Here is a 19982-nt window from a genome sequence, read left to right as displayed (position 1 = left end):
TATTTTGATGTGAAGTAACTCCAGTAAGTGCATAAACATGTTAGAAAAATGAATACATGGCACTTATACTGTAATGTATATTTGCTAGTGTGAGTAGCTGTGAAGCTGTCAGGCCAGGAAGGCACCAGTCACTGGGAATACAAAATGACATGACACCTGCCAGAGGAACACCTGATGTTGGTTGGTTGGGTATCCCTGTTTGTGAGGGAACCTGTGGATCACTGTGGGTGGGCGGATGGAGGGCGCAGCTTCCACAGCCAGGCTGCTGCCGGGGAAGGAGACATTCTGCCAGGGAAGGGAACTGCTGTATATCGAACCAGAAGGGTGCCGGCATAGCTGTGACATTACTTGGGAGGGCTTTAACTTCAGCACTTGATTCTTTCATTTCACAGGGAATGTAGCATCACATTTGATGTCTGTTCTGCCTTTTACCTGAGGTAGCATCTGCTCATACACAGCCTCGCAAAATGCTCATCCCATTATCAATGAGTTTTTGGGAGAACATTCAAATGGACAATAGCAATAAAAATGCAAATGCTGAAAAAATGCAAATCAGAACATTTTGTGACAGATCAATTCTACCAGCAGTCAGCATTTAAATGCTTTTTAAACTGTTGCATCACTCCCACCTTAACTGAGATAATATCCTTGCTACCTGCATGTTCTTGCCTACCTCCCCTCTCAGAGTATAACTTTACTATTCATTTTTTGTGATACTGTATGCCAGACATCCTACCCTGTCAGTTCAGTATAGCTTAACCTTAACAAAAAAAAAAAATCACTTCCATATTGTCCTCTCTGGAATATATACCATGTCAAATTCTTTCATTTCAAAAGACAAAAACAATTTTATTCCCCAACATAGCCATCTCACTAGACAGCTTTCAATGTCTCCATTTTGCCTCCAACCTTCCTATTTCCATCGCTTTCTCCAGCCAAGAGTCTGAGGCTTTCTGTATAGATCAAATGTGGCCAGTGGAATAGTCTGACAAGCCCAATGTCCTTGCTGCCACTGTGCCTCTCAATGATTGATTCCATTCCTTACTATCTCATCCAATCCTGAAGCTTTCCTTCATTCCGTTGCTGGCTGCTATCATCTGCTACTCATATCTTCTATGTTTGGGAATGGAGGTTAGAGATATTGTACAGTATCTCCATAGTGACAAGGAGATGTAGCCTATCATGCACAGTCACAAACATAGATTATTCTGAACATGCTTCTTGTACTGAAATGACTACAGTACCGTAGCAGAATGACTAAGTAGATTGTATTTCCTTATCTGTTGCTAAGTCGGAGGATACAGTATATTCAGTAACCACTACTGGTATTTCCATCTTCAACTCTACTGAATCAGATGTCTGCATCGCCAAGTATTGAGGAGTCCTATTACAAGCTGAAAGGAAATGCTCAGATAATTATTTAAGAGAAGTTGAAATATACACAAAGTAGAAAATACGAGCACTGCAGAATACTGTATGAAACTAAAGCGTAACAAAGAAATACACATAAAGTCTTATGCTAATGCTTCTATGTTCCACGTCTTAACTCCCAAGCCAACTTTTAATAAAGATGCACTGCACATCATGGTGGCGGCTGCAGGACAATATGAGTTCATGGTACAGCTGCCACAGCACTATTATAAGGCAGGCTGGGTTTCTTTATGGGTGATGTATTGGAGAGGAACGGTGACCTCTGAGGGCTGCCAAGGTCAGAGTGAATCAGATGCGCCATGTCTGTTGTTGGCATAGTTCCTTGTCACCACAGACTGGGAGAGCATTGGGGGTTGATATGTGTAATGCAGTTCTCTGGTTCGCTGGACCTTGTAAAGCTGAATAGTGACTTGCAACAATTAGCCTAAGAGTCCAGAATGCAGTTCCATTATTGAAGTACATATAAAACGTAAACAACCACACAAAGCCATTATCATAAGACATGCAGCATGAAATATTCTGTCAGGGAATTGTGATTAGTATTTAAAAAGATAAAGAAGAGCAATTTGCTGGTGTATTCATATATTTAAAAAAAAGTTTAGATTTTTTCACAAACCAACAGTGCTTTTGCCTTGAACATTATGTATTGTTTTTTTTTTAACATGTGTACAAATCCTCAACGATAGATTGCCAAAGTACCTTCCTTATCTCCCAACATTCCATGTATTAATCAATAGCTAAAATACCACAACTTAATATGTACATTATATACAGTAACTCCACTGAGTGCTGATAATGTCAAATGATTGGCACAAGGACTTACAGACTGTGTGCGTAAGAATCTGGCAGAGGAATGATTCAAGGAAACAACCAATACAGCTCTGAAATAAGCCCTACGTGTTGGCTGGGAAATAGCTTCTCCCCACATTCTGCAATGTTATGTTGATGTAGGTACTTGGTCCTTGGGCAGGTGAGTCACAGTGTCACAGACGTACAGTGTACTCTGCTGTAGTGGTTCCAGGTGCTGTTGGGATTTCAACCGTGAGAATCTCTTCGCTAGGCTAAAGGTCCTGAACAGTCATTCTGAAAAGTTCTGAAAAGTACTCATGGCTAACTACCAGGAAGTTTGAAAAGACAGGCTGAGTGGGCGGAGGGCTTCAATTCATGAGCCCACCTTGACTGACAGCTCTTTGAAACTCCTATGTCAAGAAACTTGGATGCAGTGAGCAGTGTTGCAGTGAGATCATCTCAAGCTAATTTGGTGATACACAAAGCAACTCAAACAACATTGAAATTGCATCAATAATATATATAGATTTTTATTCATCTCCCATTTGGCATGTTTCTTTTGAAGCCGTTCATAGCAACACTGACAGACGTGTTGACTTGACAACTGCGTCTGAGTTTTGAACGACAACCCCCGCTCTTTTCTATTCCATGTTGGCTGAAGACCTAGTTAGCCAGTAACTAGCTAACACCCGATACAGATGACAGGTGAAACATATAAGTATCTTTGCCGTAGATGAATAGGGTAAACTCTGAATTATATTTGCTGACACCTTAGTCGAGCTATTTAAACCACGCCCCTCTGCAAACACACCGATGTTGGTTACAAGCCGGTACATACTTAAATTAGGTAAGAGAATGTCATGTTACCATTGGTGTATTAAAATGAGAGTTAAGGTGATGTCACCTTGTCCCCTTAATAATGATTCAAAGTTTTGGACATGGGGGAGGGGGCCAGTAACTTTAAGATCAAACTTTGTCAGTGTAGAAGCAACAGTCATTTTTCATACGTTGGTCAACATATTTTGATCTCGTTTCCCTCAAATATCATCCAATTTCATGAAAAACTGGATTTTGACTGTTCATGACCTTTAAGCTCAGGCCCCCAGGTGTTCTCTGTCTCCCACCAATCTGTTTTTGGCCACTCTGACATTTGTTTTTGGCCAAGCTGGATATCACACAGTGTCAGTGTTCTGTCCCTAAACACGCCATGTAACCTCACAGGTTCCTGGACGGATAAAAATGTTAATGTGTAATTTGATGGACTTGAGTGGAGAAAAAGGAGGAGACAGTGAATCATTCTGCTCATATCCTCTTAATGAGAGTGCTGAGGCAGGGTTCGCTGTCACTCAGAACCATGGTTCTCTCCCACGGCATAATTTGATTGAGGAACTCCACTCGGTTTCAGAAGGTTAATTGGTGGGGTAGAAAGCTGCTTTGGCAGAGCAAAGTAATTGACAAGAAGAGGGAATTAGTGCCGTTGTTCCTGTACACGCATAGTTAGCAGACGTTTAACTTTATGCACTGATTTTACCTCACAGACAGCCCCTATATACAGTATGACACAACATGTACTGACAACAGCAGCAGGACTGTGCAGCAGGCAAATGGAACATATCAATACAAACACTCAGGCTTTACAATATGTGCTCCATCTAACGTCACACTTAAAGGGATAGTTCACTTAAAATACAAAATGACACATTGGTTTTCTTACCCTGTACGCAGTCTATGGACAAGGTATGACAGTAATCCATGCTAGTAACCGAAAGGTTGCAAGTTCAAATCCCCGTGCTGACAAGGTACAAATCTGTCGTTCTGCCCCTGAACAGGCAGTTAACCCACTGTTCCTAGGCCGTCATTGAAAATAAGAATTTGTTCTTAACTGACTTGCCTAGTTAAATAAAGGTAAAATAGAAAATAAAAAATGTGGTTTTATTTTCCTTGTACCATTTTTAAATGCTAACCTTTTAGCATTTTTGGCTCAAAACCCATTCAAGTTATGGTACCGATATTAGCATTTTTCACGCATCATGTCTGAATCACCCGAAAGTACCGAAATTGACTGTGAAGCTCAACAAAGTCACAGATTATTATATTATCAGTACCATGACTTGAATGGGATTTGTGCCACAAATGCTAAAACGTTGGAAAGAGTGCCAGGTAAACTAAACCAAAGCATGGGTTGATGCCAAACCTTGTCCAAAGACTGCTTACAGCGTAAGGAAACCAATATGTAATTTCGTAATTTGGGTGAACTATCCAGGTAAGACTGTACAGTAGATCCCAGTTTAGTCTGCCATGTCTTGAGTCAGCAGCAGAAGAGGTGTCGGCATACATCCTCCTGCCCACCGGCAGCTGGTGAGCTCAAAGACCAGAGACGTGAGTTGATGGTCTGGAAAATTGCAATAAAACCTGCAGGTATTATCCCAAGTTGTATCTTACTCTTACATGAACGGAATTAAATTAAACTGTAAGTGTTGGTTGTGCTCTCCTTGTTCTTATGACAAATACAGGCTGTCTGCAACCTAATTGTTTTCTCATTGGATTTGTTCTACTGCTGTTGGTTAAGACAATTCTGACAATAGCTCGGTTGGTTTGTCGGTTTGTAATAGGCCTTAGTATAATTGAATTGTCTACAAGTTTACTCAATACAAGTCTGTGGCATAATGCACAATTGTTGGGACAAATCCATAACTTTTTTGTTTGTTTATGTGGCAAATCAATGAATGTTGTTAAAGGAAGGTTTTGCATATTAGATCTACAGTTTCAGACCATGATATTTTCTTTTTTTGCTCATAGTACCAACTGAGCAAACTGTCCGAAGTGCTTTCATACCGCAGTTCCCAATAACTCCACTTTGGATATGACTTTAGCTCTAAAAGCTCTCTCCATTAAAGGCTACTGTTTCCATCACTGCACACTGTAATTCTAAGCCATTCTCCATGGCGTATCATCTTTTTTTAAAGGGCCATCCAGAATGGAGTTTGTGCTTTGTAATGAGATTTCTTGCTCCCTGGAAAGGTGAGAATCGTACTAGGTCATCAGCCTGTTGAAGGACTTGATCCACTGAAGAACAATTGAGTGTGGTATTGGGAATTTACAAGAGATGCCAGAGCAGTAAGAGTCATTTAACGTTTTACAAAGCATCACATCGTCAGGAATACCAAATAGCCTCTGTTGTAGAACAGAACATTTGTGTCAAATTCTAATTCTCGAGGTCTGGACTTACATAGTTGGCCTCCACCCTTGGCCCTCAAGCTCTTAATTAGCCCAATCATTCACTATTTAAGCAAATGTTCTACCTTCAAAATGACCAAATACACTACACTTAAGATAGATTTATGACGGAGGTGGATGTATGAAATGCTAATATATGTGGCTAATTGGCTATTTCGAATAATTAGCTGGGGGAGATGGAAACAGGCATGCAAAAGGGTGAGCACAGTTTCACCCTCATTTGGGTGGGCAAGTGGAGCTGTTTTCAGCAACTTAAAAAGTGCTCTCCCAGTAGATATGCATTGGAAATAGATTCCGCACAAATGGTCAACATTTACATATATTACAGTTCATCCTGACGAAAGGATAAATGTTGCTCTTTAGGATTCCCCCTGAGGGGAAGAGTTGTGTAAGGCTGTGTTTACACAGGCAGCACAATTATGATATTTTTCTACTAATTGGTCTTTTGACCAATCAGATCAGCTCTTTGCCAACAATTGGGCAAAAAAATCAGCATTGGGCTGCCTGTGTAAGCGCAGCCTTTACTTCCTTCTTCCAGCACTTCATACAGTTGCAAGATCTTAATTTGATCACCCAGTTGCAGGAGAACGTTCCTGCAATGCAGAAAATGTAAAACGTGTCGTATATTTGAGGTTTAAAAAGGCTTCTGAAGATTGTAATTGCCACTTTGAAATTTCAGACTTGATTTTCCCTTACGGAAAATGTATCAACCCCTACAAAAATATAGATCAATTATAATCCACATAATAATCCACATTTCCTGTTACTGCAGGATTATGTTCCTGCTGTAGAAAACGGACTCAAATGAAGATCCTACGTCTTTACGTATTGTTTTTTTCCCCCTTGCTGCTGTCCAACGTGCTGAAGTTGTTGGCTGGTTTGTAGTGCACTGTCCATACATAGTGCATGCGTGTCATTCCACCACAACCACCATCCCCCAACACCGCCACAGGATATACCGTATGTGACAACACTGAAAAGCAATCTAGCAAAACATTAAGAAAACTGGTATAGCTTTTGCTACACGTCCTTTTCTGACTCTGCTGTAGAAGGTCATGAGTACTGCATTTCAAGTGGTTTCAAAGAACGTCTGAAGAGCACATTGAGAGCACGAACCTGGAAATTGTGTGCATCTCCACATTCACAACTTTATCATTACGTATTTCCTTTATTCGTTTTCGTCACGTTTTTGATCACTGCGGTGACATTCATTCTCCTCCATTGAGATAAATACCATTGTGAAAGCTTTTCCTGGCTGAATTTATATGAGGCGATTCCAATTATCATGGGGAAAGAAAAGGGCTTTGTCTGAAAAACAATTGAAATCACAGAGATGCGGCACAATACCCCTCACTTATCAGGGAAGTAAAGTTAGATATAAACTCATTAGTGTGCAGTGCCTTGCAGCTGTTTGTGCTCCTGTACGAAGCCCTTTTTCTGAAAAGGCCTGGCATGTCCACAAAGTATACCATTGATGCCACAAAGGAAGCAAGCACATTTCCAAACAAACAGGATTGGGGGCTAGGGAGAACATTCCATTCAATTCCAGGCAATATTCCTTTTAGTAATTAATGCATGACTTTAATATCCTTGGATATAGCTGAAGCATGCATCCACCTCCTCCCTTTCTCTCCAAAGCAATTCAGTACCTCAGTGAGCACAATGTTTTTCTCCCCCAAGAGAAGCAGTTCCATTTCAGCTCAATTGATTCTCCACTTCTGGTCGCCCATCTTTACCTTTTTCATTCTTTCCAAGCAAGAAGCGCATGCATTTTCAATGACATCAAATAAAGGGCAGTCATTGGGAGGGATGAGGACGGTCTCAGGGGACTGAGGCACCGTCACCATCCGAAAGAGAAAGACGGAGCAAGATATAAAGACTAACAGCAGAGACGGGGGGGGGTGAGGCCTTGGACACATAGACATGAGAGGGAGATAACATGACTATATATAGCAGTACAGATATGACCAGATTAAACTGAGAATCCAGTCTCGCTGTGCCCTTCTGACCAATACAGGCTGTCTAATACAATTTGCAAATGTGTGTTTTCCTACGAGAGAGCAAGAGAGAAGGAGAGACAGAGACAGAGACAGAGAGAGAAAGGATACAGTATGACAGCTTTACATACAGTATACCTCATTGGGAGACAGTTGCACTTGTTACTGTATCTGTTTCATCCACAAGGCTTATGGGAGATTCTGTCATGTCTTTGCCTTGAAGCCCAGGCTCGCCGCTGCGGAGGAGAGAACCCCAGAGGCTCGACATATGAGAGTAGAAGCCTGTCTCACAATCACAGACTTGAATTCAGTGCATTGAAAGACTTCCCCTTCAAGGTAACATGAGCTCTCAGCTCCCGAAGCACCCTTGTCTGTCCCCTAACATCAAACAGTAACGCTAGTTGGCCTCACAGTTACACAGTGTTAAGTCAGTTGTCATATGGTAAACATTGGGTCTATGTATTGCCCCAATATGTTAATTGTAGGCACTTTGAAGGCAACTACTTACAACAAAGATCAAATAGCATCTACACTCTGAGATAAACATAATTTGAAAGAAGTATCTTTCCTCAACGCTGACTGCTAATGGAGAATACAGTATCTCTCTCAAATAAAATCCATCAATAACATATTCAATGCAAAAAAGTGTGGCTACGTAAGTGTATGAAAGTGCCCTGAGCAAGCAAAACAGTGGGAATTTACAACAACTTAATGTAGGACCATTGAATCAGGGCTTCATTAGTTGTTCATAGGGGATGACAAGAAAATCCATAATTAATCTGTATGCAGCAGGGACCCAATGGGAACAAGTAGACTGGGGAATGGCTGCCTGGGCTGCCTGGGTGTCCACTGGGAGAGGAGCTTGGCTCTGATGCCCTGGGTGTTCTGGCCTACTGCCCTCAGGGCTACACTACCACTGGACCATAAAGATTGCTGCCAATGGGGAAAGATTCCAGGGCTGCAAATAGACCAATAGGCTGTTCTGAGGATGAACATGCCATGCTGCCCTAACTGCCTTAAGCTCATTGTTAGTATGTGACACGTTTTACAAGCATTTCGCTACACCCGCAATAACATCTGCTGAACACGTGTATGTGACAAATAATAACATTTGATTTGATTTAGGTGAAACTAATGCATACACATGGATTCCAATGTTGGTTGTTCTTTTCCCATCATCTCCAAGCTCTTTTTATTAGTGAGCACTGCAGTATTTGTTGGTTAAGCATACAGGCACCAGGGTGGCATTAAAGCACTCGGAGACACTAAACCTGAATGTATGATGAGAGGTTTGTTTATGCAAAAGGTAGTTTACTAAATCACTAACATTCATATGCAACAGCGGGTGACTCTAACGAGGCGAACTAGCAGGGTTGTAATTTATGCTGTGGACCGCAGTAGCGGTGGTGGAATTGATGCGGAGCCCACTGGAGTGAGTCACAGTGGACAAACAAACCCCTCTATGCATTATTAATGAGTCTTTTCAGGTTTAACGTCAACTTCCATGTAACACTTAAAGGGGTCCCGCAACAACACCATGCTAAGAGAGAGCTGAGGACGGGTCAGAACGGCTCTCAGACACTGCCAGCCGGTATTTACGATAAAGGTCAGAGAATGAGGGGACAATGATAGGAGACAATTTTCTCTTTAAAAAGTTTAGCCTCGCCAGATATTTCCCAGAGCCATACTTTTCATATTCATTTCATGGAACATTTGGTTTTGGTTTCCAAACGGGAACCTTCTTTATTTCAGAGGGTTTAAAAGTGATTATATTTGAATGCCCCTTGGTAAATGCACTTCTGTGGTAGGTGGTTTTTGTAGTGGTAGCCTTTTGGCATTTCCTTGCAGAGCGTTCCACACAGTACATGGAGGTGCACAATGTACTTCCTGGTTCTATGTCTAGGTTAGCAGGTGACAGAGTGACTCCACCCACTTTACCATGCCCATGATATAGTGGGAAATAGGTATACTAAACTAAATGTCACTTAAATACTTTGGACAGATGCCATCCATGTTCTCAATTTTTTTTTGTCTTAATGTGCTTTTGATTAAAATCTGGGCCACATGCATTTTTCAGCCAATGGGCACAGTCCTCTTCAGTGTGAACAAAATCCTCCAGTTTCAATGGACAGACATTAAAAGAGAGCTCCACATAAAGTGTGGCCATCAGTGGAGCCTGGTGGGAGGAGCTATAGGAGGACGTTCCATTGAATTGAGTCAATGGAACAGTTTCCACATGTTTATTGTGTTTGATACAGTTCCACTACTGTATATAGATAGCCTCGCTACTGTTATTTTTCATTGTCTTTTTACTATTGTTTTTATTTCTTTACTTATCTATTGTTCACCTAATACGCACTGTTGGTTAGGGCCTGTAAGTAAGCATTTCACTGTAAGGTCTATAACTTTCGAATTCGGCGCACATGACAAATACACTTTGATTTGATTTGATTTATTCCATTCCAGTCTTTACAATAAGCCCATCCTCCTATAGCTCCTCCTACCAGCCTCCTCTGGTGACCATGTCATACAGCAGTGGAACACAGTGATGTGAGTGGGCCCGGCCTTATAGAAACCTGTCAAACCCAAACATCCACCTGATCATTTTATGTTGAGCAGCTCACAGCATATTACTGCCTCAAGACATCCCCAAGCTCAATGGAAACAAAGTCAATTATTGTAACACTGCTTCGAAGTCCCCCCACAATACGCATACCCAAAATGGGGGATCTTTGGTATGTATGGGGACAGATTGTGTACGGGAATGGTGAGGGTGCAGAAATATGAGAAGGGGAGACAACCCAGTTTGCTACTGTGCTGTATTACAGTGTGCTTCCTTATTTAGTATTCAAATGGGTTTACGATTCCCACATAACACAGGCACGAGTAGACAAAGCTGGGCTTTAGATTTGTGTGTAATCTCTCCCTCGGGGCTCATACAAATCCAAGCAAAACAAACAGTCCCTCAGTAGGTTACTTCAGCACTGCTCCCTCCGATCCAATGGTACACATTTACTGTCAGAACTCATCCATAGCCACAGTATGCTTTCCCCCCACACAAGGCAGCGCTACGAATGGCTCCACTCTTTTGTTTCAGTTAGGCTTAAACATCTCAATCAAAATGGAAAATGCATAGCTTGACTCAGTTACAGCAGTGATTTGAATGAAAGGTGCTAAGCGTATAATTAATCATTGCACGGATATAATAAATGTTCTTTTCAAGGTAGAGCATATTGAGAAGATGAAAACACTGGAAGGTTTCCACTGACTGATGACTGTGTCAGTACTACATAGTGATGAATCTCAGCCTCAACAACCCTGTTCCTGTCCCAATCAGCACTTATGTGCAAACATGCTGACCAGTGTAGTCCTGAATAGGTTTATGTTGAACAATGGACATACTTCCTCTATTACCAGGGATTCCCATTAGAATCAAGCCAGCATCATGTACACTGTGTGGTAAGAGGATACTAAACAATGGAAATGGTATTCATATTGTCCTTTAGTTCGTGGATTGCGGACAGTTTTGTTTTTGAATATGAACTGTTCCGTATTGTGCCCTAGAGATCATGGTATGGCTGTTTGTTATTTGACTTCCTGAAAACATATGCTCACTTCCTCATTTATGATAGCAATGCTAGATGGCAATACAATATTTGTTTAGGCCTAATTGGAGCGCGGTGGGCAGACCACACGAAAGGTCAACAGACTGCTGGAATGACCTTAGGTCCACGGTTCCAATTTGAGGTGTATTCCCTCTGCACTTAACTGTCACAATTATCCTGTTGTAGGAACATGATTATCCCCTTTATGTAAAGGCCCGTGTCCTCTACCACCTAGGGACACCTTTCTTCTCACCCTCTGTGGCCTCCCACAAGGCAACACATCCACTTCCTGGCCTGTGTCAGCAGCTGCATCAGAGGGCTAAGAGAGGCCAGTGATGAGGGCGGACACCACATACCTCTGGGTTTAAAGTATTCAACTGCTGTCCTCTATGCTTAACCTATCCATCACTTGAGTTTCCAGCCCACTTTCATGGTCAGTCACTCCCACACCATTCGCAACGAATTAATGGCTGTAATAACACAGTCACCGGATCTAGAAGAGTTGAACATTTGATGTTACTTAAGGGAAGTCCACAAGTACCATTTCTCGAACAGTGACTTGGATTTCTAATATATTGTATTCGATTGGATAAAAATTTGATTTGCTTTCTTTAAAAAAAAAACGTTAACTACAGTAGGAATACTTCCAGGTCTTAATATGAATAATATGTATAATATGAAAAAGAAATGACTTCTCCTCATAAACATGATTTTCACAATTGAAACATCTCTCATTGGCTTTGTTAAATTATGAATATACACAAATCCCTCTCTGTCTTTGCAGGTTGGAGGTTGCTTGTCTTCTTGATTCTCATTGTTCTTAGAAATATTCAAGTGTGACAGCAGTAAGCATGGCAGACGAGGTACCGGGTGTTGTTCTATACAGTAGCCTACACATCTCTGTGAGGTCTAAACAAATATCTCCCTCTGAGATGTCTGGGCTGCTTTAAGTGGACCGGAGAAGAGAATGTGTAATTCATCGCTCTGAGCCGAGACCCCTGCCTTGGTGGTGAGCGTTTCTTCTGTGGCTATGTTTGCCATCATATTGAATTTTAACAATGAAAAATTAATATCTGACTGAGTCCAATCTGATTTGAAAGCTAGTTAAGTGGCTCAGGTTTGGATAAAAAGCAATACTAGGTGCCACTGACAATGAAGTATACTGTAGCCCTTGGGTCAGCAAGATGTATTGACTACACATTAGTGAATGCAGATGAAATGTTTCCCCCCTCACTCAGAAATGTCTGGCATGCAGTAAATCCTTTTCATTCCTCCATAAGCATTTTGCAGCCTCAGTTCTTATTCTCAAAAAGCAGAACAAATACTTTTATATTTGGCATGCAGTCATAACATATAAATCAATATCGTAATTGGCACGTGCAGTAGCCTATCCCATCATTTTTTAAATTTATTTTCAGCACAATGAAATCCGTTAAGAAATGGAAAAAATTATCATGATTTAGTATGGTGGGAATAGCAAAGTTATAAGGTAGTTCTTTGAATGGAACTAGTGTATGCAATTCATAGTCCAAACACAAAAGTATTGTTCCAGGAAGACGTGAAGTGTCTCCGTGTTCCTCGCTGGCCGCGTGTGTTCCTCGCTGAAGACGTATTCCCTCGCTGGCCACGTGTGTTCCTCGCTGAAGACGTATTCCTCGCTGGCCATGTGTGTTCCTCGCTGAAGACGTATTCCTCGCTGGCCACGTGTGTTCCTCGCTGAAGATGTGTTCCTCGCTGGCCACGTGTGTTCCTCGCTGAAGACGTATTCCTCGCTGGCCACGTGTGTTCCTTGCTGAAGACGTATTCCTCGCTGGCCACGTGTGTTCCTCGCTGAAGACGTGTTCCTCGCTGGCCACGTGTGTTCCTCGCTGAAGACGTATTCCTCGCTTGCCATGTGTGTTCCTCGCTGAAGACGTATTCCTCGCTGGCCACGTGTGTTCCTCGCTGAAGACGTGTTCCTCGCTGAAGACGTATTCCTCGCTGGCCACTGCTGCTGATTATGACCACGGCTGTGCTGGTCGACTGTGGTGCAAGTTAATACCTAAGACTATTACGAGAATGACTCATATACTTAAACATTTCACTTTCCTTCCTCTCTGCACCTCCCATGCTGAGGTCACCTGCTGTTTATTACTAATAATTCATTAATACCTCTCCATAAAAACAGGAATAATAGGCTCCAAGGTTTCCTCCTGCAGCTATCAACTTTGTTCGGAAACCTTGGGCTGTTTGGACAGTCTGTGTGCTGTGTCTTTTTTTGATCAAATTGATTGGGTCAAATGATTTAACCAGACCCAATGGAACACTGCAATTTCCCAGGGGAGCTGTCTGACAGGGTTAAATTGACAATGAACAGTTTGCTATTTTTGGTTCACGGTTTGTATCCGCAGTAGTTACCGTAAGATGTTTAAGAGATACATCCATGACACTGAAAGACATTAAGTTCTATTTCTGTAAGGTTCTATAAGGTTCTCGAGTTCTCGGTTCTATAAGGTTCTCGGGAAGACCGTTTCAAAGGAACATTTCAGTATGGTGCAGAGTAATTAATGAATTTCATGCTGCATCTAAACATTAGTTGGACTCAGTTGTGTTTGACAGTCCACAGGTTATTGATGTGAGAATAGGGACCCTGCTTTCCCCGACCTGTCAAGTGGTAATTGGCCAAAGGTTTCCTTTAATAGCAATATGCCACAGGGAACGCAAAGCACCTCTGAAATTGTGTACGAAATAATTGGATGGCGATGAAAGAGGAAGCATACACATGAATCCTATTTTGCCTTTAAAATGATATTTGCTATTTTTACTTAACGTGCAAAATGAAAATGTGTCTTGATTATTTGGATCCGTAATGTTATTTTTCACTGTCTTTTTACTGTTGTTTTTATTTCTTTACCTACCTATTGTTCACCAATTGTTGCACTATTGGTTAGAGCCTGTAAGTAAGCATTTCACTGTAAGGTCTACTACACCTGTTGTATTCGGCGCACGTGACAAATAAACTTTGATTTGATTTGATATGTGCAGTATACATGACAGATTAACAGGATGTAGAATATAAAATACAGATTGGGTACCATGTTGTTTGACTGCTACACAAGGTCTATAGAGGAGAAATCTAATTCTACTTGTGCAGCATGTCATGTATTCTGAATATTTCTGGCCAAAATAATATATACTTTTTACGTTTTGTGGTGTTAATGTGGTTATATTCAAATTGAAAACCTCACATTCAAGCAGTTATTGATTCCCCTAACATGTGCCTGCTTCTCTTTTCTTCACAGGGAGTTCCTCTGAGCCCATGAATGTGGCACAGCAAGAAAGACAGAGGAAGAAACAATAGGATGAGACCGATCAACGATGTTATCCCTGGGGAAATAAGCACAAGACAATCTGAGGTGGTGAAATACTGAATCTCAGCGAACCATCTCTAGAACTTCATTCCAGGCTAAAGTCATTGGATGGATGCTGGTCTAAATGCACATGCCCAACACCTTTTTGTAAATGGCTGGAACATTGGGACCGAATTATCCTTCCCTGGACACAAGGCCAATATATTGATTGTCCTCGCGGAGGAGAACACTTGAAAGTCCAGCTAGATTACAAAGAGTTCAGTTCAGCATCTTTAGAAACCACAGTGGTGTTCCCGTCTTAGAGCTTTTGGGCCCTGCCCATGAAATCAAGAGGAGCACCAATGGCCTGCGGTGGAGCTATGGTAATGAGTGCCTTTTTCTGGTCTGTGGCCATAGTATATTTGACCCATATAGGCAGAGTCAATGGGGACTGCTGGCTCATCGAAGGCGAGAAGGGTTTTGTGTGGCTGGCCATCTGCAGCCAAAACCAGCCTCCATACGAGGCAATCCCCACGCATATCAACAGCACCATTGTGGACCTTCGGCTCAATGAAAACAAGATCAAAAGTATCCATTTCTCTGCCCTCAGCCGCTTCGCCAACCTGACCTACCTAAACCTGACCAAGAACGAGATCAACTACATAGATGACGGGGCCTTTTCTGCCCAGTTCAACTTACAGGTCCTTCAGTTAGGCTTCAACAAACTCCGTAACCTTACTGAGGGCATCCTCAGGGGTTTGGGCAAGCTGCAGTACCTCTACCTCCAGGCCAATCTGATTGAGACTGTGACACCCAATGCCTTTTTGGAGTGCTATAGCCTGGAAAACATTGACCTCTCCATGAACCGTATCCAGCAACTAGATGGGTCCACGTTTACCAGCCTGACTAAACTGACTACCTGTGAGCTTTACACCAACCCTTTCAACTGTTCCTGTGAACTACTTGGCTTTGTGAAGTGGCTCTCTGCATTCCCCAACAGGACAAATGAACGGATGGTCTGTGACTCCCCATCAGGTGTCTCTGGCTACAGTCTGCTCAGCCAGAACCCTAACAATCCGACATTTCGGAATGCCCTCCATATGCTCTCTACTGTGTGTACAGATGACTATGTGACGCCGTACATACCTGTGCCTCCTGAGACCACCACACTCCCACCAGACTACACTCCCTGTGGGCTGGAGGACTGTCCCTCCGGAACTGAGCCAGATGAGAGTATGAGTATCAACCCAACGGTGATTAATGTGGATATAAAACCCAGTATGAAGCTCAAGCAAGTCTCTAAAACAAGCGCCACCATCACTGTTCAGATCCCCCATCCCTTCAAGAAGATGTACAGCCTGGTTCTCTACAATAACAGTTTTTTCACTGATATTCAAAACCTCAAAATTCAGAATGAGGACATTGAACTTAAAAACCTGAAACCCCATACTGAATACACGTACTGTGTCGCTTCTATAAAGAATAATCTTAGATTCAATCATACTTGTCTGGCAGTCTCCACAGGACCCTGGAATGGGAAAGAGAGATCACAAAACCATGCAACAGCTACCCACTACATTATGACCATCCTAGGTTGTCTCTTTAGTATGGTGATTGTCCTAGGGGTGGTCTACTATTGCTTGCGCAAAAAACGTCAGCAAGATGAAAAGCACAAAAAGGCAGGCAGCCTAAAGAAAAGTATAATTGAACTAAAATATGGACAAGAGCTCGAAGGGGGAACCATTTCCAGGATGTCACAGAAGCAAATGATGGGTGGGGAGAGTATGTCCCGCATGCCATACCTACCATCTGGTAGTGAAATGGAGCAGTACAAACTGCAGGAGATAAGAGATGACACGCCTAAAATGGCCAAGGGAAGTTACATAGAGGTGCGAGGAACCGGGGACCACCATGAACGCAGAGAGTGTGAGATGTCCATGCCTGGGATGTCCATGCCTGGGAACAGCCAAGGGTCAGTGGCCGAGATTTCAACCATTGCAAAAGAGGTGGATAAGGTCAATCAGATCATTAACAACTGCATCGATGCTCTGAAGTCAGAATCCACATCTTTTCAAGGGGTGAAATCAGGAGCTGTGTCCACCCAGGAGCCCCAGCTGGTCCTAATATCAGAGCAGCCGCAGAGCAAGTCTGGCTTCCTGTCCCCGGTGTATAAGGACAGCTACCACCACTCGTTACAGAGGCACCACAGCTCGGATGTCCCGCCAAAGCGGCCCAGTACTGCCACTGGAGGTCCAATGCGGAGCCCAAGGCCTTACCGCTCAGAGTCCAAGTACATAGAGAAGACCTCGCCAACGGGTGAGACCATCCTCACTGTAACGCCAGCCGCTGCCATCCTTAGGGCAGAGGCGGAGAAGATCAGGCAGTACAATGAGCACCGACACTCCTATCCCGACAGCCACCAGCTGCAGATCGAGGAGCTGGAAGGGCCCGGAAGCCACAAGCCCTCCATCCTGGAGCCCCTAACTCGGCCCCGTCCCAGAGACATGGCGTACTCTCCGCTCTCACCTCAGTACCATAACCTCAGCTACTCCTCCAGTCCTGAGTACTACTGCAAACCACATCACACTATCTGGGAGCGCTTCAAACTCCGCGGCAAACGGCACAAAGACGAGGACGAGTACATGGCTGCAGGGCATGCGTTACGTAAAAAAGTGCAGTTTGCCAAGGATGAAGACCTGCATGACATTTTAGACTACTGGAAAGGTGTATCTGCTCAACAGAAATCTTAATCTCTCCAAGTATTTTCTACTGGACCACAACTTTCAGAAATGACACAGAAACCTTATATGTGAAACTCACTATTGATTGGATGGATACTTCCATATTGCGATCAACTACTTAAACGTATATATAGCAACATATTTTGACTGTGAGTAAAATAGGAAAAGAACCTTGGGAATGACCTTCTTGGAAATGACCATCTTAAATTTGTCACATTATGTATGGAATTTATGGGAATAAACTGTAATCTAACGTTTCAAGAAGAAAACATATTGCAAATTAAGAATATACATATTATATGTTGCAATGGATTATAGGTATTTGGGTATCGCATGGCCAAGTCCTGTGACAGTGGATTTGCTGTTGTGTACTTTGAGAAAATACTGTAACAAATATTGAAAAACATGTCTACTGAAACCTCAAAATTTTTTCTTCAAGAACTACTGAACAATCATACGAAAAAGAACATTTTTTCTCCTCACATATATTTAATTCTACAATGGAACTATGTACTGATACAGTTTCTATATCTGCAATGTTTGCTGTTAATAAGATTTAAAAAAATGATGTTTGATTCAGGTTTAGCCCATGGATTTCAAAGACAGCTCATTATTTGTTTTCTAATGATTTCCGTGTCCTAACTGATAAACATTACACTGGTCAGATAATTGGTATTATCTTACCCAGACCACTTAACTTTCCCTTCCCCTATTTGCAGCACTTTCACATAATACATTTTAGAGGCCACTAAACAAACTGCACAAAATATTAAAAGGCTGGAGTTTTCTAAATGTAATATTCCACATAAGACAGTTCATTGTATTATTCTGATGCTGATGGTCTGTCTTAGACATCGGCATGGTGAGCCATTAGTCATATCTTTAGAACCAAAGTAGAAAAAGCTGAAGTGTTTACATTTTCTTTCTGCATGGTCTAAGAAAGTTTTTCCCAACTCCGGTCCTCAAGTACCCCCAACAGCACACATTTGAGTTGTAGCCCAAGCACAAAAACCCCTGATTCAACTTGGTCAAGGGCTTGACGATTAGTTGATAAGTAGAATCAGGTGTGGTTGTCTGGGGCTACAACAAAAATATGTACAGTTGGGGGTTGGGAAACACTGGTCTTAGATATGTGTGAACATAGTAAATCAGGTTCCATATGCATTTAATTTGAATTTGTTCAACTGTGTTTCAAAGAGCCAAAACATTTTAAGAGTTAGTTTTGTTGAAAGTGTAATTGACCGTTCACCTTTATATTACCAATATTTTCCACAGAAGGCAACATTAGTTTCCCACCTGTTGTTTAGGCAGAATGCTGCGAATGCAGTTCACATTCTCTACTGGAATATCTGTCCTATAGCCCGATGGATGAATGTACAATATAGATGATGACATCTGTATGTGGCAGCTTTTTAATTTGATTTCGGAGCAATTTTTTGCTATTTACAACCATAATCTTGAGTTTCCTTTGTCTCTACTTGGTTTTTCAATTAATATATTTCCCATAACTTATCATATTTTATATTTGTCTCAGCCAACAAAGTAAAAAAACAGCAAAGTTGTTGGTTTCACTGAAAGCTCTTGTTGAAGGATATTTTCCTATACTGTGTGGCTGTTATGACACTTTTGTAAATTAGAAGTCACCTATCAGAGGTATATCCACATGCCTGGGTTAACTATGAAATAATATCCCATGAATGCCTGAACTAAACTTCTGCCGCTGGATTTGTACATTATCTATACACTATTTTTGAGTGGATACAAGAGGTAACTTGGCTGTCTGAGTTCTTATTTCAACCGCCTTAAATTTCTGGGATATGTGTGCGACTGTAATTTTCTTTATTTTTCTTTCAGTGTTGATATTGTTGACAAGTCCTTATTTGATGTAATTTTTCTAAATGCATTTCAATAGATTCCAAGAGCTGTCAGATTTATAGATAAATTAGCAAGTAAGCTACATGTTTTTATATTGCATATTGTAGCACTTCTGTGGCTCATAAAAGTTAGAATTGTTGGGAAACCGGTGGAAAAAACAGTGAAAAGCTGTTGTTTAAGTACACCAGAAACAAACAAGAGCACAATAAAGTGTTTTTATTTCATTTCTTAATACTATGTTACCTGCTTTCAGACAAAGTACTGTGAAATAAAGGGAAGGGTTCACCCATCAGTATCTTCATTGTTCTTTTGCTGCTTTTGAATTCTGAATCAAGGCATGAATCCTGAATGTATGGAATCCTGAATGTATGGAATCCTGAATGTATGGAATCCTGAATGTATGGAATCCTGAATGTATGGAATCCTGAATGTATGGAATCCTGAATGTATGGAATCCTGAATGTATGGAATCCTGAATGTATGAGAAGACTTGCTTATTTGTGTCACACACATCATTATCATGTTTTTATGATAGGTTAGTGGTTCTACCAAACTATGAAATGTCCATAATATACTGCAGTCAAGGAAATTCAGCAACTGCACCACTCTTCATGTATAGCTAAATATTCTAATGTAAGCTACCCTGTAATACAACACCTTTTCCATCGGAGTATTGGCAGTGTTTCCAATGCTCTGCTGAACATATCCAAGCAAGTGCTTATGAAGAAGTGACTGCATGCATTTATCTTGGGAGCTGAAGATATTTATTACGTTCACAAAATGCTGAGGGCTAGATTCAGTATGCAGCGCTGAAGATCTGCGCTGAAGAGCGATATACATTTCATTTAATGTTCCTGCGTTCACGGAGACTGCATTCACGATAAACGCTACATGTCGTCTCAATCGGTAATTACCTTTACATTTCAATCGCACTACAGCGCTTATCTTCAGCTGCATGGATTGAATCGAGCCCTAGGA

At 41.7% G+C, this 19982-nt stretch overlaps 1 protein-coding gene across 1 annotated transcript in view; it reads left to right on the top strand.

Moving 5' to 3' along the window:
- elfn1a (extracellular leucine-rich repeat and fibronectin type III domain containing 1a) overlaps positions 1-19299 on the top strand; it is an 86960-nt gene extending 67661 nt beyond the window's left edge. Inside the window, exon 3 of the mRNA XM_020486566.2 lies at positions 14341-19299. Within this exon, the coding sequence (XP_020342155.2) occupies positions 14730-17138 (2409 nt within the window). The 5' untranslated portion in view covers positions 14341-14729 and the 3' untranslated portion in view covers positions 17139-19299. The remainder of the gene's footprint in view (positions 1-14340) is intronic.
- The last annotated feature ends 683 nt before the right edge of the window (positions 19300-19982 follow it).

Source organism: Oncorhynchus kisutch, linkage group LG10 (assembly GCF_002021735.2).
Source record: "Oncorhynchus kisutch isolate 150728-3 linkage group LG10, Okis_V2, whole genome shotgun sequence".
NCBI lineage: Eukaryota > Metazoa > Chordata > Actinopteri > Salmoniformes > Salmonidae > Oncorhynchus > Oncorhynchus kisutch.
The sequence above is the reverse complement of the archived record's forward strand: the minus strand, read 5'-3'. Positions and strand labels throughout refer to the sequence as shown.